Raw genomic sequence first — 23,354 nt, 5'->3', positions numbered from 1 at the left:
ACCCGAACCAAAACCAATTTTTGTTTAGAAACCCGAAAAATTAAGTAGCCTAACTCCGGGCATTCGGACTCGAAAATTATTAATATATTTCATACAATCGTACGGCTGTATAAAAAAAACCCATAACTGTGTATCAGAGCGTAAAATACGAGTTCCAAATGGCATTAAAAGTAAATGAAAGGCGAAAAACTTTTTTTTACATTCGAACAATAAATTGAGTAACAGTAGTGCCATCTGTTAGTCACATAAAACATATTTTACAAAAAAAAATTAAAAAAAAAGATGAACGTAATAGATTCATTCGATGTTGGTAATTACATCAAATCAACACTTGATGACTTGTGCTATTTCAAATGGGTATGAATCTCACTTGATACTCATTATTCTTCTTGTGCCGTTCGTAAAAGCAACATCTAACTAAACAGACTATAAGTTTTATATATTGTGAACAGTTATAACGAAGTAATTCAACGCCGATCTTTTCATCTCACGTTCAAGCAAAAATCATACTAAAAACGTAAGTTCCAAATGCTATTATATAAACCGTTATTTTTCACCATTCTCTCATCGATAGAAAGAGTAACGAGCTGACAAAAATAAAACCAAATTAAATGTATTCTTTCTGATTTTTCAGATGTCGAAAATAACGTTGCAAACATCAGACGGCGAAATGTTTCATGTTGACATTGAAGTCGCCAAAATGTCGAACACCCTCAAAACCTTGATGAATGATTTCGGTATCGAGGCTGGAGACGGAAAAATTGTGCCGGTGCCAAATGTCAGCCCTGACACTATGGATCTTGTTATTAAGTGGTGCGAATATCATCACAATCTCGATCTCACGAAGAAGAAGAAAATTGAAGACAACGAAATCGATGATGATGACGAGGACGAGGACGCTTGGAAGTGGAAGAATGAAGAAATGATAGATAAGCCAACTTTTATCCCTAAATGGGATAGAGAATTTTTGGATGTCGATCAAGGTACTTCATTCGTTTAATGATGTTCGATGAATACTATTACACTGATGTTCGAACATTACATTAACTTAATTTTCTCGCTTAATCGCAGGTACTATATATAAACTCATTTCGGCCGCAAATTTCTTGGACATCAAGGATTTGTTGGATGTGACAACAACAACTGTTGCAAACTGGATGAGAGGCAAAACGGCCGAGGAAATTCGCATACTATTCAACATCACAAACAACATGCCCGAAGAAGTCGAAGAGATGCAATTTTAGAACCATTAAGCCAAACAACATACAACATTTGATAATACGATCTTTGACATTTTAACTTTTTCGCAAAAAAAAAACACAAATCAATTTAATGTTCACCTTTCTTTGTAAAGTATCAGTTATTATTTGAACAATTTCATTCGCCACTAATAAAATAACACAAACTAGAGCAACAGTATGAATTCAATTTCGAGTGGTTTCTCTTTCTATCCAACAAATAACATCATTTGGTGGCAACTGTAACCGAAAAAGACAATTTGCCTTTCTTTAAAAAGCAAAAGACTCTTTTACTTTAGTCAGCTTTCAAAATCATCAAATTATAGGCGAAACATTATATACGAGAGTTTTTAACCAGATTTCAGACTTTTTATTTCGAAAAAATGGAAATCAAATCATTTAATGATTGAATTTAGTTCGAGTTTATAAGAATTTTTTATGAATTATAAATCTGTGTATGAAATTTCAATTATCCATTTCGTAACGTATCCGTTCAAACATAAATAAAGAAAAATTCGCGCCAACCAATTAACCATAAAAAACTTTTCATTTCATAAAAACTGCACAAAGACATACTCTATTTGTCATCGAACGGTACATTTTTTTTTGGTAAAATGTAGAATACAGCGCAAATTTCAGTCGAATCATCAAAAAAAAAAACACCGTTCTGTGTATTGTGATGCTCATTTACACAACATAGCCGTAGCCGGTGTCTCTATGTATTGTCCATCTCGTTCTCTCCCCTTTCGCCTATCATTCGATCGCCACGTAGGCAAAATAAGCGTCAAACATCTTCCAACACCAATACACAGTCAAAGTAAAGAGATGCGCAAACACCGACGGCATCTCAACTCAATTGTGTGTTCACAGTAGCATTAGCACAAGTCAATGTATCAGTCGCGTTGGATCTGTCAAACAATAAAATTGTGCATAAATTCTAACAGTACAAAGCGGTACGAAGTATACAATATTCTAGTGGTTTTTGTCGAAAAAAGTGATAAATTCGCGATTTATTCGTTAATTAGATGAAAATATTCTAAATTTTTTGGTATTTTTTTTCGATCGGATTAAATTTGCACGAAATAATATAACCTAACTTTTTGTCACCGAACATTCGACAACCAAGTTGTTTTGCTGTCACACATCGAAATGACGGCCAGTGCAAGTGATGTGATTAAGACACTGCGCAGTCTGTTGAACTCCACCCAAAATGGGCTGCTGGCCAAACAACTTATGCGCGAATTTCGTGAAATGGAAGGGTATCCAGTGCCTTTCCAACAGCTCGGCTACACATCCTTCACACATTTTTTGGAAAAATCGAATGAATTTGACTTGACTAACACGGTGGATGGACCTCATGTTCGAGCCAAATTGACAAAGGAATCGGTACACATTGCACAATTGGTGTCGTCGCAAAATCGCACGAAGAAGAAAAAAACATCCAGACCAATGCCATTTGTACAACGACGCAATATCAATCACACGAATTACAACTGGCGGAATACGGCATATCCAAAGGTAAGTACATTTGAATGGCATTTATATTGTTGGTATTTTGCATGTGGGTCTGTTTGGAGGCAAACATATTGAGCACACTTGATGAATTCGGCATTTTTTTCGGGGTGGTGACTTGGCTTTTTTTTTATTAAAAAATTGTCAACGCAAATTGGGATTTTGGTGTATGTCATCGAAAAATGCTGAACTAGCAGTATTTCATCGAAATATTGCCGGTGTTGTTGATTTTGTGTATTTTGAGACAGATCGTCTTGCTGACTCAATAAACAAAATTTCGCAGTGCTTCCACCAGAATACAGTACTGTACTTCAATATCTCTGTATTGGTGTATGTATTGGTGTAAATATGAACGAAAAAGCATTGTGAGCAAGAAGAGTAACCCAATTTGCAAGTCATTTTCCCTTATTTTACATATAAAAAAAATTCAATGTCTCCCAATAGATTGAAGCAAAAGCTCAAGTAAATCCTTTCATGCAACAAACGATCTACATGGAAAAGGCTATTGAACAAAAAATTCAAATTGAAAAGGCTATTGCCATCCAGCAAGCCATCACTGCAATTCAAAAAGCATATCCATCGACCAATCCTGTTTCATCCCACCAACTTAATGACACACAAAATTCCATCGTGCAAGCGTTAGTTGTTGTAAGTGGTTATTTTTTTTGGTTAAAATAAAAATTTAAAATTTTACGATTAATTCGTGATGAACATTTGATTTTAGAAGTCATCATTAAAAATAGGAATTTTGTGGAATTTTTTCTTTGTGTCAATTCATTGGTTGGGATTGATTCATTGAAATATTTCCGAGCGATTAATACATCGTTCTTCAATTCATGACAAAGTTGAACGAATAATTCGCGGAATTTCTGGTTTTTCGATCTCTCCATGTTTTATTTTTACATAAAAAGGATGCAAAAAGATCTTTTGAGCAAGTAAATCGCCTTTTAAAATATATTTTTTTTAAATATTTCCTTGGTTCTTAATAGGCAAATGCACAAGTTCATGTGAATCGCATTATGCAACAGAAACTACAAGTTCAAACGGCTAATGCGGTTCAAAATGCCTTCAATACGGTTCAAAATGCGTATCGTACCAGCAATCCGATCTCATCATACCAAAGTGCACCGAAATCGTCTCAACCACATCAGAATATGTCGTATCAGAACGCACAAAAGTCGAATCCGTCGTATCAAAACGCGTCGAAGCCGAATCAGTCCTACGAAAATGCGACAAAACCTTCCCAATATTCGGCAGCATCCGTGACTTCTGTGCAAACATCGATGGCGTCGATAAATTTGCCAACGACAACAACCATGGTTGCTAAACCATCATCGCGTCCAACTACAGTCCTATCATCATCTACATCGAACATTCCAAACAGTACCGTCTCGGCCAAGTTACCATCATCGAGCAAATATCCTTCGGTCGTTGAAATATCCGACGAAAATTCCGCTGCTTCGCCAAAACCGAGACAACGGTCATCAGACGATGTTCGATGGGATCATGATCTATGGGACAAAACACCGAAAGTACCACAACGAAACAACAATCAGTCACGAAATTTGACAACGAATAATGCATTGCCAACATCAATGCCGCCATTAATAAAATCCAATCTTATTCCAACATCGGTGCTTAGTAAGTCGACTGTCAACATGGTGCCAAAAGCTGAGCCAAAACCCGAACCAACAGAGGCTCCGGCCACAGTATCACCGGCTTGGTTGAGTAGCAAGACCGGACCACAAAGAAAACTATACGAACGATTGGGACTTCATTTTCAAGAAGAACGGCCAAGCATTCAATCACGGTTATTTGTGAAACAAGAACCGACCACAGACACAGTCGATCATTTGTCAATGGTTGCAAATGTTGCAGAGCAAAAACCAATTCAATCGAACAGCAAAATTGAAAAGGTACAAATGTTGATTCTTACGCATTTTTTAGGGAACTTTGATAATAAAAAAAAATCGATAAGCCTTTTGTATTTCCACAGATGAACAAATTGAAAATGAATGAACCAGATCCAAGAGAGATGCTCGAAAATTACTGCAAGCAACGTGGATTCGATGCACCACAGTACTCCAGCAATATCACCAAATCCATGAAATTCGAAGGATTGGTTCGATTTGGAGGTATGACCTATTCGACACAACCCTTTGATTACATAACAGAGTCTGAAGCACACAAAGAAGCAGCTGTATTGGCGCTTGATAATGTCAAAGATTTTCCCGTTTCGGCCGAATCGGATGAGATGATTGCACAAAAAATGTTCGAATTCATCTCAGAAAATGGCATCTTCATGAATCATTTGCCGAACATTTTCGAGTAAGCAGTGTTGACTTTCTGTAATTGAACATATATTGATCATATTTTTATCGATTCATTCACAGGCAAAAGTACGACAAATCACTGCCTGTTGGATGGGAGGGCATCATTCGAAATCGTCCTGAAATGTTTGAAATTGTCCATCAGCCGACCAATAATGACATTGTCTATAAACGAACGCAGACTGAAGCAAAGCAGCCGAGCAACACAAGCACACCAAAACGTATCCAGAGAGACGAAAGTGATGTTTTCGAACTGCCACAAATGACACTACCGTGGGATGAAGGAAAGTGGAACATCGACGTTACATTGGTCAATTCAACCATCGATGTTTGGTGTACGTGGAGCGATTCAAGCTATATGGTAAGTTTTTTTCGGGTGTGGTGTTTGATAGACAAATTTCTCTGGAACCATTGATATTTAATGATTAGACACCATTCGCTGTTGCCACTGTTTTTATTTTTACAAAGCAGTTTAGTAGGTCTGTATGGTAAATAGGTCTTAATGGCGATAAAATGACCATAAAAATTTACGTCCTCCTATCAAATATACCAATAAGATGACCGAGTCGCCTATTTGTATCACAATTCCAACATAAAATATATTATCTTTTTCTCCTTCTAAACAGACCGATTTAAATGACGCTTTGGAGCCCATCGAGCTGAGCTTGATGAATGGAAACTCACTGACACCATGCCGAAAGGTAGCAGTAGGTGGCATTTACTTGACACCGATAGTTAAAGAGGATTTAACCATCCAAGTGTATCGTGTCAAGGTGAAAACGATCGATGACAGTCAGAAAAAAGCACTGTGTTTTTACATCGATGATGGATTTGAAGAGGAGTTAACATTTGATTCGACCGATGACACCGAACTCAAATTGTATCACATTCCCACCGATGAAATTTGCCAAATTCCAGCGCAGGCCATAAATTTCAGTTTGTTCAATTTAGAAGATTTCGCAGATCACCCATACGCCAACGAAGAGATGGCCTGTTTGCCGGACAATCAATTTTCGGCCAAGCCAAAAACGTCAAAAGAAGACTATGAAAAAGATGGCAAATTGTGCTTTTCACTCTTCGATATGACGGCTACAGATGATACGCTTATGAATCGAAAAATTTTGCAAAAGATTTGCGATCGATTCCAACGGCCAGAGTTGGACAAGCGTCACAATTTGGTCTACGTTACACACATCAACGACACCGGTGATATCTATTGTCAATTATACAATAGCAAAGATATGCAAAATATCAAGAAGATAATAAAACGATTGACGGTCAATGGAATTTCGGAAGACTATCGTTTAAACGCTACCGATTTAAACTATGTCACCTCGAATGCTCTGCGTTTGGTCTTCGACACATCGAACAATCATTGGTATCGAGCCGAAATTTTATCATCATACACAAACGATGGTATCATTGTGAAGTGCAAATTTGTTGACTATGGCTACATCAAGTATGTACCTTTGGAGCATGTCTACAAACTCGGCACAGCACTCAACAAATATCCACATCAAACGATCACAGTTCAATTGAACGAATTTCTTCCACGGGAATTCAAACCAAATGTCGTCAAACGATTGCGAGAAGTATTGTGTGAACAGAAGAGACTTTGCTACGTTCAACCGATCAAACTGGATGACATTCCAAAGGTTAACGTATGGAAACGTATTGAAAATGTTTTGTGCAAAATCAACGACTCCATTCGCATTGAATTGGAAATGGAAGAGTAAGTAAATTTTTATGGTTTGATCCACTATTATATCATAACTAATTCAATATTTTTTGAGATAGATCGCCTGACTTTTTATCGATACCAGACGTCGACGACTCATTCGGTCCGGATGAGAAAGATTTGAAAAAGAGCACCGATCTACCGATTCATCCAAAACCAGATTGCCATGAAATTCACAAAGTAAAAGTCATCACAGCAAGCATGCCATCGCACTTTTTCGTAAGTTGATTTTAATAATTTCATTTGTCTAGTGCAGTAAAAATTGGCTCGAAAACGGAAAATAATTGATTCTTTCGGAATTCGACTGTTTTAGTCAAATTGATAAATTTCATAATAAACCGTATTTACAACCAAGCGGAGCGCTCCTGGAGTAAAAGAAAGAGCCCCAAAATTACTTTCATGACTAATACTACTTTTTTTTTAAAACAATTTCATTCCAAAACTATGATTTCGTTTGATTTCTATATTAAAAACTACGTTTGTTCCGAACAGATTCGTCTATCGTCCAATTCACCAGATTATGAAGCTATGATGCATTCATTGTGGAAGGAATTCGACAATTCGGAACCGATCCTCACGAAAAATCAAGTCCAGATAAAGCAATTTTATGCAGGTCGATTGACAGATGGATATTGGCATCGGTAAGCGAAATATACTGTGACACCTCTGAATAGCAAGGTTCCACTATGTGGTTGTTGGTGGTTGTTAAGCTATTTTAAATATATTCACCGGAGACGCCGAAGACTGAATGAAAATATTCATGATTCACATTTTATCGTTTCAGAGTCAAGGTCCAAAGCATCTTGTCGAACAGTGTGATCGTTTTGAAATGGGACTCCGGCGACATTGATCAATTGACCATCGATGCATTACGGCCATTGCCATCAGCCTATCGCAAAATTCCGCAAATGGGTTTTCCGGCACGATTGCACGGTAAGTGCTTATTGACATACCAACGTTAAAGGTCAAATCTGTATATTCTCATAAATTAATTGTGATTTAATAAAATCCTATTTCCCCAGGAATCAAACCGATTAAAAAGGTCTGGAACAAAGACAACTGTGACCATTTCATCGAATTGACCGTTGCAAAAGAGTTCAAAGCTGAAATTATGGCCGTTAAAACAGAACAAGATGACGAATTCACTGCTGAGGTGGTTCTCGTCACACCGCAAAAAATCAACATCGGCGAGTACATGGTTCGAGAACAACGAGCCGTATACGATTCACCGTAGATGTTAATATTTTTAGCAATTAAATAGACAAAAATATTTAACACTACCACGGGAAAAAAACGATTCATAAATTTAAAATTATTACATTTTTGTCGAGCAAAAGAATAATTTTAAAATTGGAAAGTTAAATATCGAATTAAGTGAAAAACATTGAAAGGAAAATGCTTTCAAAAAAAACATTTTTAGATGAAAAAAATAACATTCTTTTGAAAATCACATGAATTATTTTGAAGAAAAAATAAGACAACACGTTTAGTAATTAAATTCTGTACATTTTCTGAAATAAAATTCAGCAAATCGAATTTCAATGAAAAAGAACGATACGGACATTTTGAATCTAATTCATTCTGATCAATGTTAAGGAATTTATGTATCTCTATAGATAGTTAGGCATGTTTAACTCAAAAAATTAATTTTTCTTTTAAAACTCACAAGAAAAAATTCTTTGGCAACGATTTACATACTGTAAATTTTATACACCAGTACCAGAAAAAAGGTGCAATCTGGAACGCAATATGTGGTGCTTAATGAGACATTTTTCGGCTGAAATAATTTTTCATCTCGATAGTTCAGATTGAATCAATTCTCTGAGCTGATACCAATTTTTCTTGGCGCGGGCAAAAATGTTGAAGTCTAGATAAGTAGTGGCGAGACACGAATATCTCATCTAGTACCATTTTGTCCATTCTTTTTTGGCGAATATTCACATTACACACAAACGGAAAAAATGCATGGACTTTTTGATTAAAAATTTTTTTCTCAAAATTTCAACAAAATATTAAAAATCCAAAGACAAAATCCAAATTTGCGATGATATTTGAAAAAATTCAATCGTACCAAGATTCCAAAAATTATTTCTCGTATGTGTGAATATTTTATCTCTTTGATCGCCCATAATTTCTACTTTTCAAGTATTTTTATGTCGTTTGCACTGTCATATTATTGTTCCATGAGCATGCTACTGTAAAAAAGGCTATGCACAAAAATAAATTCCAACGTTATGCTTGGCATGTAAAATATGCGGCCGGCAATTGTCCCGACAATCTTGAAAAAGATACAAAAATACCAAGCGGATGACACATGTATGTGTTCGGAGACTTTTTGTTGCGAACGCCGCTGATAAGCGCCATCTGACATTAGTTAGAATTAGATCGAAAAACTCAATTTATTTCTGAAGCATTGAAACGAAAAAGAGCAAAAAACAACAACAATTGCACGGTCGCACAGAGCTGTACATCTGTGCGTGCTGATAGACGCATACACATATACGCTCTCCTCATTCTTTCATTCCCCTCTTATACGTATCTCACTGGTCAACAGTTCTGTGTAGTGGTGTTATTGTTGTTGTTTTTTCTCCTCTTTCGTTTCAAATGTCCCCGTGCCATGTAAAGTCTATGATGGCGCTGATCAGCGGCGTTCGCATTTTGTCTCTTCATAATACGGCCCGCTTGAAAAATACCGAATTGCCGTAGCGGCAAGGCCAGCTCTACATCGTCCCGTTCTAAGACAGCAAAGAAGAAGTAGACATCGATCAAATTTTTGCATTTTTGCAAAGTAACGAATGAAATTTCAATAAAAAGACGTTCAGCTGAATTTTTTTTAGATTTTTCGTATTGAGCTTCCATTCAGCATGACTCAATTTGTATTACACAAGTAATTCTGGCAAACACATGTTCTTTCTTAATCATTTTTTTATCAATATAAAAAGACGATTTCTGTTTATTTTTAAACTGAATGAGTTATTGCAATATTTACTGGACTTTAAATGACATCAGGTACTGTGAATATTGCGAAGATTGTTGTTTTGAAAAGAAGTTAATTATATCCATGATCTCAATACGATATAAAAATTCACTGACTCTGTCTTTCAGCAATACGATTTCAACGTAGACGTGACGGAACAGTACAGAAAAGACATTTACTGATATCAGTGGTGTGATCATCTCTTACTCTTTTCACTATTAATTTTTATAATTTTCGTTTTCTGTTCGTGATCGACCGCTACAATGGATTCAAACGTAAATTATAGCTATACTGGTAGGAATATATTTGATTTTTTTTTTCATTTTATATTTTTCCAATTTTTTTTGTGTATTTTCTCTTTTTTTTCAGTTACTACAACAAAGTCCAAAAAAGGTACCACCACCACCACTAGTATATCTTACTCTCGAACCTCAAATTCATTGGCTTCTGAAGAGCACGAGAATCGAACAGAAAAAATTGTAGAGATCGAAAAATCAGATAAAAATAAACGTAAAAATAAAAAAAATAAAGAACGTAAAAAGGAGCACAAGGAGAAAGAGCATAAAATTCCCGTTTCAACGATGGAAACTGTTTCAGACCCAATGGTTTCAGATGAAAAGCAACAAAATGAAACTCGAAAATCAACTGATGAAAAAAGTGATGGCAAGGAACATTTGGAAATCCAAACATCTGAATAGTTAGTTACTCTCAGTAAATTCTTAACACAATTCTTATCAGTAATTTAAACGAAGTATGTGAATTCAGATGAAATACGACGTAAATAAAGAGATTTTACTTTGTATTGCAATAAATGACAAAAATAGCAGCAACGACATTGTATTTCTTGCAAAATGGTATAGCAAAATGATTGAACAGAGCAGAAACAATTTGTTTATCATAAATGGAAACTACGATTATTTGGGGGAAGGATGTAACCGAACTCCATTTACATAGGAACACATTTATTTACAAAAAATTATTTTATTTTTTTCGAATTTAGTGGTAAATCTATATGTATCTTATCATCAATGTTTTTAGCATTCATTCACATCAGTGCCATGATCAATAAATAAATTCTTCGTCGTCTAAAAAGTGAATATTAAAATCGGTTTAAGCTTGATTATTCTGATGAAAGTGACTTTATTAATTTTCTATAAGTTTTCGAACATTTTCTTCTTTTCATTTATGAATTCAATAAATTTGACTTTCTTTTTTTTTTTTCAACAACAAGATATGCGCCTAATTGTAATTATGAGTCTAAAATATGACGCGTTCCACAGAATATTTGAATTAGATTTCTTATGACTGAAAGAAAACCAGATAAACCCTTTCATACTCAAGGTATCCTACCTTCTCTTCCACTAGCTGGTCATTTGAAGAGCGTATGTCATACGCCGTATGTTATTCAGTTGTTTATTTATTTAAAAAAAATTGCACGAAAAGATTTTTGTTTATAGCGGTTTCAAAACAAACGACAACGATTTTTGCATTTTGAATATTTTTAAAATTTAAATATATTCACGCTAAATTATTGACAATTCGGCACGAAATTCCATTGATCCGGTTAAGATTGAAAAAAAATCAAGATCAATGGTCATCATTCACGCATACATTTTTCTACTCCAAAAAAAGACAAGACGCACACAAAACATTCTAATAATAATGTGCATAAATAAAATTATTCACCGAAAAAAAAGATTGCTTCACAGAAGATTTAACAAACTTAGTAATTCAAATAAAATATGTTTCGTTTAAACTTTCTTGCTCTAATGATGATACCAATGGCATATATTTTTGCTTCTCGAGTTAAAAATAGCAAATATGACTGAATTAACACTATCTGATGTACAACCGTTCAAGGAAAAAAAACTAAGATCAAAAAGGTCATTGCCGTTAAGACTGATGATGACCGAATTTAGAAAGCGAATGAAACCAATTTGACGACTTTATCACAAATTATGCTGCTTATAATACTCGTAACTTCCATTCGCATCAGTGCGTCGTGAACACTGCTATATGTAGCTTTGTTTTGTGATCTTAGTCAAAATGATGAATATTTTGTATATTTTGTCGTTTTGCCATTTGATTTTAACGGTGTATGGAGATGGCAATAGTTCATCTATAGAAAAGAATCAAATCAAAAATTTCACCGAATTTCTGGAGAATAGTCTAAATAAAACAGTTTTGGAATATACCTTGAAATCTTTAACGAAGCCCGGTGAAAATTTTGGTGCTGTATTACGATCCGTTGTTGTAAAAGTAGCCGATGAAGAAAATGATTCTGACGAAGTGAGTTTCACCGATTCAACTAAAACTTTTTATAAAATGCTATCTATTTTCTTAAAACACAGAACGACATTTTCAACGTTGTCATCAAAACACCGGTTACGAATCCTATTTTGGCTGAAATTTTCACAGCAATGAAACGACAACAACAATAACACATATTTTTACTGTCAAAATTTTGATGTCAAAATGGTGTCGACATTGGTGACGGTATTTTGAAACAGACTGTGTAATCCATATTCATCGTATATGATCCTATGTAAAGTTCTATACTTGATCTAGTTCACATTGATGGTTCAAATCGTTTATGTCCACTAGCGTGGACATGGACTGTGTGTTTCTTCTGTTACATGTACGTTGTAATGGATAAGTATAATAACATGGCGTCGTTCAAATAAATTTTAAAATCCGTCCACTCGTGTCGACACCATCTAGCACGGTAGTAGGGATTTCATTGCTGTGGAAATTTTCAAACCAGCAGTACATTTGTACATTTGAAGTTCGCTTTTACACAGATATAATTCCAGCTTTTGAACAGTTTGAAGAGATTGCAAATGTCCCGCTGGAAGAGAGATTGGACGCGTTCATGCCATGCCTTGGATCGAGCTACTTTGCTCAGGCTAAAAAAATATATTCTGAAACTTTGTAGAAATTTCAATGCAAAAATGGGGTACACATATTTTGAATTATTTATACGTCAATACACAATATTAATTGTCCAAAAAACTTTACTGCTCTCAGAAATTAGGATTCGGTAGTTATTAAATTAGTACTTCCCGACCAGTTCAATAACTTTCGGGAAATAAGTTCCTTTTTATTCGAAATATGCTACGATTAAAAGTATGTAATTTTTAATCAAATAGTTCTGAGGCTATCGATACAAATCAGTCGGTGACAAGAGAAGCATATGGCAATGACACAGATGGCAATCATACATCCGTATGAATTCAAACATTTTCGTCGGGAACATTCTCGAAACAACTAGGGGCCCATTGAATGTTTTGTTTTGAACGAATCGATGGCTTAAAAACTGTTTTTAGGATTCTATTGCTTTTTTTTACAAAAATCGAGTTTTTTTTGTTTGGAAAATATGATGAAACATCTAATCCAATAAAAATGTAGCAATAAAGTTGTAAAATTGAGATAAATATCCCAAAAGTCGATTTCACTGCGAATAATGAGCTCGTCACGATAAATTGACGTGAACATTTTCTTGCAAAATCGAAATTTCAAGCTTTAAAATGCGAATGCCTTATCACGCAGAGTGCAGTTTTTATTTTATCTCATTGTTCTACAATTAACATCCGTAGACATAAACAAAGTTGTTCCACTAGTAGCATCATCACAAGTCGCTATTATCACAAAGTGGAAATCGTAGGAGTAATAAAACACTTTCCTTTTAAATTGTAATAAAGTCAATTTTATCATTTTTACATTGTACATGAGGAAGCTTTAAAAGATAAAAAATAAATGCAATAATGCAAAATATGTTATGAATCCTACTCCTTCTTATCTTTTTGCAGTTTGCACTATTGTTGGTGTCTGACTTGGGGTGAATGAAGGTTTTTTGAAAAAAATAGTTACGATAAAAAATTGAAGGCCTTTGTCTGCATATTAAATGCGTTTTGTTCGTTGCTGATAACGCCATACGGAATGGAATCCAATATTCATATAAGTACGGTTCACGCCCAACTGTTACAATTCATTTATCCGTTACCATACGACAGTATACATAGTGGCAGAGAGCAATTAAAATTTATCAAAGTCAGTTATTCGCATTGAGAAGGATAATTTGAAAATGAAAGAATATGCAGTGTTTTAATAAGTTTGATTTTTTTTTTTTTTTCGATTTCTGTGCATTTAGATGTCATTCAAAGTGGAAGCAGTTCAATCACCAAAGACGATCATCAGCACTAGATGTCATTGGGATGAGCAAATGCAGAGTGTGTTTTACAATGACGTTGAAGGTGTAATTTTGCGTTATGATTTCAAGGAGAATAAGGTATATTCAGCCACGGTCGATGGTGAATCTGCAATTGCTTTCGTAATTCCCATTGCGAACCCGAAAAAACCGGGTCCAACTGATGAATTTGCAGTTGGATTCGGTCGACGGGTCGCAGTCGTGCAGTGGGATGGTCGATCGTCAAAGGCAACAATTAAATCCATCGTTTTTGAAGTTGAAAGCGAGAAAAAGGATAACTTATTTAACGCGGTCAAAGCAGATCCCACGGGAAGATTCATAGGGGGAACAATGCGATCAATTGAAGTAAGTGAATGTTCGATTTATGTTATAATGGTTTTTGTTGTTGAAAAATGAGGAGAATTTGGTATTTTCATAGAGAATACTTTTGACTGCTGTGAAAAGTATTCGTGTCAACGGGTTTTTTCAAACAATTTCCCGTGTTTTGTGTGGAGAGAAATTGAAATTAATAAATATGCGATTTTTTTCATTTCTATGCTGCTCTTCAAAAAGGTTGAGGATATTTTCATCCCGAATAAATTGGTGCCGGATGGTGCTTTGTATAAATATGTCAAAGGTGAGGGCGTCTACGAACTGGCAAAGAATGTTTACATATCGAATGGTTTGGCATGGAATGAAAAGGAGAAGAAATTTTTTTATATCGATTCCGGTAAATTTGATGTGAAAGAGTATGACTGGGATCCAGCAACTGGTGATATTTGTGAGTGATTTTAATAAATATTTCTTTGGGAGCATTTTGAGCATTCAATAGCTTAGTTATTTTTTTGCTCTGAAAGATCCAATTGACAATAGTGACAGTCAAAATGGCAATTACAAAAAAAATTAAATTCTTTCAGCCAATGAACGTGTTGTGATTGACTTCAGTATAAATGGTAAGAATCCAGGATTTCTTCCCGATGGGCTTACAATCGATACGGATGGCAATTTATATGTAACTGCCTTCATGGGATCAAAAGTGTTCAAAGTCGATCCAAAGTAATTAAACTTTTGTTTTAATTTGTTTTTGAAAATAACTTTTATTTCATTCATGCATGGGTGTGTTTTTTGTGCTATTGTTTACGTTTAAATTTTTATTTCTTTTTACATTTTCAAAACTCTAGTTTAATATTTTTCTAAATTCTACTTTGGATACACACATTGTACTTTGAAATTGGAAGTAAAAAACGTCGAATTAAAGTAAAATCTTTGCTTCCAATTTCAAAATTTAAATGCACACAATTTTTCATCTCCAAACTAAATACTTTTTTTTTATTTTTCTACCTTATTCCCTTTGTTTTACACCTTTTGGTTTTTATTCATATATTAAATAGAGCTGGCAAAGTATTGTTCGAAATTCCGATACCGGCTCAAAAAGTGACTGCAGTGGCGTTTGGTGGTCCAAATTTGGATATTTTGTACGTGACAACTGGTGGAAAAGATGACACCAATGAAAATGCTGGTTGTCTATTCAAAGTAACTGGTTTGGGTGCTAAAGGATTTAAAGGCGTTAGAATTCACATTTAAAAACTGTAAAAACTAATCTGAAGCTGTATTTTGAAAAGTTGACAATTTTTAATTCAAAATGTTGGAAATTTAAAATGTTTAGATGCAAAAATGTAGAAAAAAAAAGTTTAGTCTGTTTACCTTTTAAAACGATTTTTAGGATTTGTTAACCGTATTTACAAATACAGTTTTTTTATTCATTTCTGCTTTAATTTTTGGAAAAATATCAATAGTGCAAAGTACATAGCTTAACCCTCTAGTGCATAGCCCTGCCTTTAGGCAGGGTGTATAAATTATTGTCTAAAATATATAATAAAAAACAAATGATTCTATTTACGAATTGAAATATTTTCAGCAGGGTTCAGGCTTTCATTTGCCGGTCATTTGACAAGTGAAAATAAAGCGGTTATTTAATCATAAACTCAGATGTATGTAGCAGTGTTTCGAATTTTACAATGCCAATTCATTCAATTATAATTACCATTAGTTAATGTAAATTGAAATTTTCAATTTATATTTTTTCAATTCATTGAATTGAATTTTCAATTACCATTTACATTCAAATTGATAAATGAATTGACATTTATTTCAATTGCGTGAAGTTGCAGAGATTGATGCCTTATGCGGAATTTGTGCATAGCTAATGTTAAAAGTGAGGTTAATATTTGAATGCGCACATTCAACAATAACGGTTGCTGTGTCAATAAGTTTAAAAGAAATCGCAGCAATGAAAACAGTTTCAAATTTTAATTTTTTTAATTTGTATATTAATATTAAATTTTAAATATATATACATTTTAATTTACATTCAAAATGTTATTATAAATGAATTGACGGTAAAAAATTGAAAACAATCGAGAGTAGTAATATGGGAGCCAACTAGAATCTCTGCAACTTCACGCAATTGAAATGAATTTCAATTCATTTCTCAATTTGAATGTAAATGGTAATTGAAAATTCAATTTAATGAATTGAAAAAAATAAATTGAAAATTTCAATTTACATTAACTAATGGTAATTGATTTTCAAATAAATGAATTGAAAAAACTAATCATTATTTCAAACTCTGGTATGTAGGAATTTGACAAGAAAAATTATCTCTCTCTTCGTTTATAGCAATTTTATAGCAGTTTAAACAATGGTTTCGATTGTTCTCCAATTTTGTCAATAGCATTTTTTGAGTAAACTATACAATTTTTTGAATTTCGATTATTTTTTCAAGGAATTTTAAACCAAAATAATCATAGAAAAATAGTTCTCATGTCGAAAAAAAATTAATGCATTAGAGGGTTAATAATAAAGGTTCTCTTTTTGCGATATTTAACATTTGTCTTCATGGTTTTTAGCATTAAATACGATAGAAATCTAGTTTATAGATCATGCCTCTAGCCGAAAGTAGATCATTTCCCAAAAACGTATCACGATGAAATTGTACGATGACGCACATTAATATGCCCCAAAATCGCCTCTACTCGTGTTTTTTACATGAAATATGCAAAGAAAACATGTTTTGGGGTGACTTTAATTTTTTGGCCTAATACAATACCTTTCCTACACTAGGTGTGCGGAAAAGTAAAAGATATTATATAATTGTACACAAATTTTTATTTTTGATTGACAATTTATTTTATTCGAAAAAAATGTTTTAAGTATTTTAAAATGAAATAAAACAATAATTATTTACAAAATGCAACGTTTTAAAAATAATAAAAAATAAATTTTCTTGTAATGAATTAAGTATGAACCGAGGTCTTCATTCAATTAATATTCGGCTACTATTTTATGTTTTTCAGATGCGTCATTGGCGGTAGTACCATTCATGGTTATTTATAGCATTAAGTACGATAGAAATTTAGTCTACAAATTAATCCTCTAGAACAATGAACATCATTTTCCAAGAATGTATCACGATGAAATTGTACGCTGAAATTGGAATCTATTTGAACTTGTGTTTTCAACAATGAACTGGATGAGCAATTTTCAGGTGGAGTTTGTTTCATTCTAATCTCATACATAAATTTCGGGCTGATCAGAATTGGCTGGGGTAAAGACACGTTCACTTGCTCTGAACTTATATTTGTTTTTCCACTCCACAAAACAACTTCCTCATTAATGGATTGATCAGATGTACTTGGAATCCGAACAATTGTTATTTCACTTGGAACTACCTCTGTTAATATTTTATATGTGTTATTACTATAACTGCATAAACGACTAGATCTAAATCCGTTAAAAAAAACTGTTTCATTGACGGAGAATGTGGTTGTTTCTAAACTTTTTACAAAATAGGGGCTTATGGAATGTGTTTGAGAAGCAAGTCGAATGCACCAAATATTTTTATAGCCTTCAAAAAAGTTAACGTCACAACGTTTCTCTCGTGTTCCATTGAATAACTTTGATTGAAATGCCTTATCGCCTATCATCTGAATGATTTCCGTTTGTTCAACAAATGAAAATGTGTTTCCATGCAGCGGAATGAGAGTGGCAAACTCGCTGATGGTCATCGATCCAAAACGAATTTTATAAAATAAGTCACCGAGTTCAGACTGTACTATATCTCTAGTTAAGTTCTCTTCTTTACTTTTATTCTTCACCCAAGACATGCACGCCTCAAATAGTTCAACTTCGGAGCACTTCAAACCTTTCATTTCCATCAGTTCCGCCAATGTCTTTTTACTGCATTGCAAAAATCCTGGCCTCTTTAAGAAATCTCGAGCATCGACACTGATCATTGCTTCGCAAAATTTCTTGAGACTTTCATCCTCAAGAAAAACAGCCAATTCATACCTCAAAATCATATTTTCACTGGTCATTGTTGCCTTCAAGAATTTTCTGCATAAATTCTTGCACTCGGTGACATTGTATTTATTGCTGAGATTCATGATTGCATCTACATTTTCTATGGTCAAATTCACCGTTCCAAAGTAGAAGAAACGAAGGAATTCTTTAAAATCCGCAACATCTGCATCGACGATTTTCACTTCATTTTTCTCCTTCCATGATTCGTTGAACATTGTGTGAAAAACGTCACTGTGTGCAGCAAGGAGAATTTTATGGACCGGAACTCGTCCAACTTCTTCATCGTTCACCTCGAAGACAATTTGAACATCAGAAAATTCCTTGTCAAGGTAGAACTTCTTTCCGAGTTCAGAAGATCCGACAGGACTTGCCACATTGGTTGTTGCTACTTTGGACATTGACATTTTTTTTATTGCTTTGGGGGTTTGATAAACTGATGTGTGATGAATATCGATCCAGGTATGGGGGAAAAGTGTTCTTTTATTGATTAATTTAAGAAAAACTAAATAGCAGGATTTTTTGAAAATAAAATCCCTTTTGGATTTTCAAGCCTTATTAGTTTAAACTTACGATTTTCTGAAAATTTGTAGGCACAATTTGAATGTTTTCTCACCAAATAATTTAAAAAAAAAAAATGAAAATTGATGAAAATTTAAAAAAAATTCTTCAAAATATAACTTGATGAAAAGCAGATAAAATGTAAAAATAAAAATTTGTATGAAAACACCAACTAGGTCGACAGACGGAATGCGAATGGTAATGAACCAATGAAGATGTCTTCTATGCGTCTGTTGTTAATTAGTAAAGCGGTTTTGTTACCGGTTGAACCGTTGTTGTCAAATGAGTGCTTGTTATGACTGAGGAAAATGTCAAATTGTTTCCATTGAAAAGTAATTAAGACGAATAGTTTTGAACATGACCACGAGAGTGATCAAGTGCCTGGTATTTTCAAGTTTTCTTTCTTATTTTCAAAGATAAATTGACTTTTTTTCTGAATTTTGTTATACCATACGACAAAGATCCATTCATTTCTATTGATTTGTACTTTCCATTCATTTCTATTGAAAATTCATTTTCTTTCCACCTTGGATAGCATCTGCAAACTCATTACTGGGAGTAGTCATCAATCGGTACAAAAAAGGGTAATGATTTTCCCGAATTGATTGGTGTTGCTTCCGTAAAATATGCATTTCCATCGATCCAAACTAAATATAACCTTCAATAACGCTATTTACCTTCTTCATTAAATTCAAAAAAAGTAAATCACAAAAATATTTTGATAAAAAATATTATTTTATTCCAAATTCATTGTTTCTTTGAGTTACACAATTTTTTATTGGAGAAAAAAATAATAAACAACAAACAATAGAACAACATCCGAATGAATGTAAACAGTATTTCGATTTTTGAAAAAAAATCATTTTAAAAAAATTCAATTTTTGGAATCTTTATCTTCAATAATCTTACGATAGTAAATCTTTTAATGATGAAGAAAAACATCAAGTCAAATGCCTTTCCGTTTGAGTGTGATTGGGCTGATGATACGTTTTGGAATGTTCCATTCACCGTCGATTTGCTCAAAAAACGTTCCATCAACCCAAACATTGTGATTGAACGAATTGAGGTCGTTCCAATACAATTGAAGCGTTGTTAGTGACTGGCACATTTGCATAAACTGTACGATGCAATCGGTGGTGATTCTGGTGACATCGATTGCCAATGTGATGAGATTGGGCAGTTCTTTGGCGATTCGTAGTAAATCTTGATTGTTTGGTCGATCCATGAACAAACCATCTTCGTTGAACGGTAGCACCATTAATTTGGTCAATTTTTTGTTGTATCCAATGAATTCCAACCATGTGTTATTCACAATCGGCATATTGATCAATTCCATCTCCATCAGTTGATCGAAAGCAAATGGTAGAACGCGTGCACCAGTGAACGCATTGAATGTGAAATTCAGTGTCAAATTTTTGACGGCTTTGAATGTGATGACTTCGTTGCCATTTGCAAAACTTTTTGCTTCCCAGCACATTTGTAATCTTTCCAGTTGCGGTAAAATGTCATTGACCTGGCGATAGAAATCGAGTTCATTGCCATCGGCTGCCAGTCCAATGTCCAAACATTGAATAGTCGGATTCAATCGTAGAATGGCGAGTATTTGTGCCTCCGTCAAATCGGCTGGACCACGCCAACTCCCAGCTGAAAAAAGCACAATTTTCGGATATTCGGCGATGATAGTATTCGGGTCGGAGTATGAGTTATCATACAGACTGAGGCTTGACAGGGCCGGAAACCATTTGTTCAATTTTGATGCGTTTTCATTCAAATGGCAACGGTTGAGAGAGAGTTTTTCAACATTTTGAAATGGCTGCTCAATGCTACCAAATACACTCAATTTTGATGACTCGTATCGACAATCTCCCAATGAAAGTTCAACCAATGACACCAAACAGTCATTCCGTAGAATGGGTTCGACTGCCGTGTACATCGTGCTCTGCACTTCAATATTCAACTTTGACAATTGAGCACCGAACTTGTGGAGGAACGACTTGTAGGTCGACGCTTGTTTCACACTGAATCCAAGATATTCGTCTTCGATGAGGTGAGTTATGCCATCGCCCGTGAATTTAATTTCGTTCTTACCGTACTTTCGACGAAAAACCATGGCGGCTGCACTATCGAGTTGATCACTTGCCATTGCCAGACAGAACAAGTCTTTGAATTTCAGATGCCCGAACACCAACTCCAAACAATCGTTATTGAGTTGGTGTATTTTTGTGTCGCTTTTGGCTACTTCAACATTTTCCAGTTTTTGACGTTTTACGGGTGGACCGTCATCATCGTCGCATTTTCGAACCAATCGCGAGCAATGGTCCGACATTTTCTGTGGAAAGACAATAGATTTAATTCTCTTTTGCATACGACACAAATGATCTGGTTTTTGGTTAACTGAACCACGATTGTTGTTGGTGAAACTAACTTGTCAAACTAATTTGGTCTTTATTCAGATCGATTTAGATGATAAATGTTGGGTAAACTATTTTGGTTACCGCAAATCGTGTGTTTTACCTAGTGAACGTGAATTTTCTTCGAATTTCTTCTTGAAATTTCTTTTTTAATCGAATCAGCTCAAGTTAGACAATGAAAAACTGAAAAAATACTATGAGGTACATACGATTTCAATGGGATCTAGTGCAGAAAATTAGGTGGTGAAATACACCTTCGTTCGGGAGTATCTTCAAACGAATGATAGCAGCAGCCGCAATTGTGTTCTTAATTTTTGGTTTGGTGCATCTCTCTTATTAGGTTTTACTAAAACAAAACTCATGAAAATGTACGGTGATTTGTTCGCTGTTTGACTTTATCTAGGAATGAATTGTTGACAACAATTGTTGAATATACCGGATGAGTGTCACGCAGATGTTACGTCAAAACAGCACAATATTTCGTGACAAATCAACTCTTCCGTGAGTCGTGACATGCATTTATAACCTCGAAAAGAGCAAAATGTCATTTTAATTCAAATTTTGTGGGAACGTTTTCTATGTCTTGTGCTTGAACTCAATTGAATAAACATCAAACAAATTTTGAATTAAACGGCAGTCAATAAAGCGAACACATTCAAATGATTTTGATTTCATTATTTATTTACAAATCAATAAAATAACAGCCAGAAATGTCAGGGTCTTGTTCAGAATTAAAAGTATGTAATAGAAATAGCGACAGTATCTGTTGGAAAAACTCTGAGAAATTTTGTGGAAAAAAAAATGAAAATGATAGATAGTTGTGTACAAATTCTTTTGTTTTGATTGACAATTTATTGTATTCGAAAGAAAATGTTTTAATTGGAACGATTTATAAAATAAAGTAAATGAAGAATGATTTAGCAAATACAATGATTCAAAAATACAATTAAAATCTTGTTTAGGGTTGTCACTATTGTCATTCTTAATTGTTTTTGGCATTAAAAGTGATAGAAATTTAGTCTACAGATTAAGCCTCTAGCACAAAGTACATCTCCTTCCAAGAATGTATCTTGATGAAATTGTACGCTAAAATCGGAATCTATTTGAACTTTTGATTTCAACAATGCACTGGAACAGAATTTTTCTGGTGGGGTTTGCTTCATTCGAATCTCATATATAAATTCCGGTCTGATCAGAATTGGCTCGGGTAAACACACTTTCACATGTGTTGATTTTAGATTTGTTTTTCCACACCACAAATCAACCCTGCGATGCAACGAAATTAGATATCGACAAATTATTATTTCACTGGGAACTACTTCTGTTGAATCACAATATTTGTTATCACGATAATCAGATAAATGACTACATGTAAATCCGCTTAAAAAAACTGTTTCATTGACGGAGAATGTGGTTGTTTCTAAACTCTTTACAAAATATGGTTTTAATGAACCATTTTGAGAAGCAAGTCGATGGATAATCGTTTCATACCCAAAAAATAACTTAACGTCACAACGTTTCTCTCGTATTCCATTGAATAACTTCGATTGAAATTCTTTATCGCCTATCAACTGAATGATTTCCGTTTGTTCAACAAATGAAAATGTGTTTCCATGCAGCGGAATGAGAGTGGCAAACTCGCTGATGGTCATCGATCCAAAACGAATTTTATAAAATAAATTACCAAGTTCAGACTGTACTATTTCTCTAGTTAAGTTCTCTTCTTTACTTTTATTCTTCACCCAAGACATGCACGCCTCAAATAGTTCAACTTCGGAGCACCTCAAACTTTTCATTTCTACCAGTTCCGCCAACGTGTTTTTATTGCATTGCAAAAATTCTGGATTTTTAAACAAACCTCGAGGATCGACACTGATCATTACTTCGCAAAATTTCTTGAGATTTTCATCCTCAAGAAAAATGGCTAATTCATACCTTAAAATGACATTTTCACTGGTCATTGTTGCCTTCAAGAATTCTCTGCACAAATTCTTACACTCGGTGACATTGTATTTATTGCTGAGATTCATGATTGCATCTAC

The 23,354-nt window shown here is 34.2% G+C and overlaps 5 protein-coding genes across 8 annotated transcripts; 3 read left to right on the top strand and 2 right to left on the bottom strand.

Moving 5' to 3' along the window:
• The first annotated feature begins 319 nt into the window (after positions 1–319).
• LOC116347979 lies at positions 320–8,312 on the top strand. 3 transcript variants are annotated; one of them, XM_031778815.1, is made up of 12 exons: positions 320–517; positions 635–983; positions 1,072–2,756; positions 3,195–3,398; positions 3,740–4,666; positions 4,747–5,078; positions 5,144–5,441; positions 5,707–6,812; positions 6,878–7,037; positions 7,311–7,459; positions 7,603–7,751; positions 7,841–8,312. In XM_031778815.1, exons 3-12 carry the CDS (start codon positions 2,388–2,390, stop codon positions 8,050–8,052), a joined length of 3,906 nt encoding a protein of 1,301 aa, XP_031634675.1. In that variant the 5' UTR covers positions 320–517; positions 635–983; positions 1,072–2,387; the 3' UTR covers positions 8,053–8,312. The 3 variants fall into 3 exon arrangements, with proteins under 3 accessions (XP_031634675.1, XP_031634674.1, XP_031634676.1); XM_031778814.1 differs by having other exon boundaries at positions 4,729–5,078; XM_031778816.1 differs by lacking the exon at positions 3,195–3,398 and having other exon boundaries at positions 4,729–5,078.
• Positions 8,313–9,923: 1,611 nt separating this feature from the next.
• LOC116347986 (pre-mRNA-splicing factor CWC22 homolog) lies at positions 9,924–10,895 on the top strand. The gene is made up of 2 exons (XM_031778824.1): positions 9,924–10,089; positions 10,165–10,895. Exons 1-2 carry the CDS (start codon positions 10,059–10,061, stop codon positions 10,491–10,493), a joined length of 360 nt encoding a protein of 119 aa, XP_031634684.1. The 5' UTR covers positions 9,924–10,058; the 3' UTR covers positions 10,494–10,895.
• A 2,850-nt stretch (positions 10,896–13,745) lies between these two features.
• Positions 13,746–15,975, top strand: LOC116347981 (regucalcin-like). The gene is made up of 5 exons (XM_031778817.1): positions 13,746–13,845; positions 13,946–14,347; positions 14,555–14,762; positions 14,899–15,037; positions 15,373–15,975. Exons 2-5 carry the CDS (start codon positions 13,946–13,948, stop codon positions 15,563–15,565), a joined length of 942 nt encoding a protein of 313 aa, XP_031634677.1. The 5' UTR covers positions 13,746–13,845; the 3' UTR covers positions 15,566–15,975.
• Positions 15,976–17,379: 1,404 nt separating this feature from the next.
• LOC116347976 lies at positions 17,380–18,747 on the bottom strand. The gene has a single exon (XM_031778808.1). The coding sequence runs from the start codon at positions 18,745–18,747 to the stop codon at positions 17,380–17,382; it is 1,368 nt and encodes a 455-aa protein (XP_031634668.1).
• A 977-nt stretch (positions 18,748–19,724) lies between these two features.
• LOC116347985 lies at positions 19,725–21,752 on the bottom strand. Of its 2 annotated transcripts, XM_031778823.1 has the most exons (3): positions 21,522–21,752; positions 21,327–21,456; positions 19,725–21,230 (listed from the first exon to the last, which is right to left on the bottom strand). In XM_031778823.1, exon 3 carries the CDS (start codon positions 21,225–21,227, stop codon positions 19,848–19,850), a length of 1,380 nt encoding a protein of 459 aa, XP_031634683.1. In that variant the 5' UTR covers positions 21,228–21,230; positions 21,327–21,456; positions 21,522–21,752; the 3' UTR covers positions 19,725–19,847. The 2 variants fall into 2 exon arrangements, with proteins under 2 accessions (XP_031634683.1, XP_031634682.1); XM_031778822.1 differs by lacking the exon at positions 21,327–21,456.
• Positions 21,753–23,354: the final 1,602 nt, after the last annotated feature.

The sequence above is a fragment of the Contarinia nasturtii genome, unplaced genomic scaffold (assembly GCF_009176525.2).
Source record: "Contarinia nasturtii isolate CC-2019 unplaced genomic scaffold, AAFC_CNas_1.1 Cnas_scaffold_2227, whole genome shotgun sequence".
NCBI lineage: Eukaryota > Metazoa > Arthropoda > Insecta > Diptera > Cecidomyiidae > Contarinia > Contarinia nasturtii.
This window is presented reverse-complemented; position numbering and strand designations above follow the sequence as displayed.

Excerpts from the sequence above, each read along its gene's own strand:
- LOC116347985 (XM_031778823.1), bottom strand. The coding sequence starts at position 21,227 with ATGTCGGACCATTGCTCGCGATTGGTTCGAAAATGCGACGATGATGAC.
- LOC116347976 (XM_031778808.1), bottom strand. The coding sequence starts at position 18,747 with ATGTCAATGTCCAAAGTAGCAACAACCAATGTGGCAAGTCCTGTCGGA.
- LOC116347981 (XM_031778817.1), top strand. The coding sequence starts at position 13,946 with ATGTCATTCAAAGTGGAAGCAGTTCAATCACCAAAGACGATCATCAGC. Across the intron at positions 14,348-14,554 it reads GAACAATGCGATCAATTGAA|GTTGAGGATATTTTCATCCC; the intron begins GTAAGTGAATGT and ends CTCTTCAAAAAG. Across the intron at positions 14,763-14,898 it reads TCCAGCAACTGGTGATATTT|CCAATGAACGTGTTGTGATT; the intron begins GTGAGTGATTTT and ends AAATTCTTTCAG.
- LOC116347986 (XM_031778824.1), top strand. The coding sequence starts at position 10,059 with ATGGATTCAAACGTAAATTATAGCTATACTG. Across the intron at positions 10,090-10,164 it reads CGTAAATTATAGCTATACTG|TTACTACAACAAAGTCCAAA; the intron begins GTAGGAATATAT and ends CTTTTTTTTCAG.
- LOC116347979 (XM_031778814.1), top strand. The coding sequence starts at position 2,388 with ATGACGGCCAGTGCAAGTGATGTGATTAAGACACTGCGCAGTCTGTTG. Across the intron at positions 5,079-5,143 it reads CATTTGCCGAACATTTTCGA|GCAAAAGTACGACAAATCAC; the intron begins GTAAGCAGTGTT and ends ATTCATTCACAG. Across the intron at positions 5,442-5,706 it reads GGAGCGATTCAAGCTATATG|ACCGATTTAAATGACGCTTT; the intron begins GTAAGTTTTTTT and ends CCTTCTAAACAG.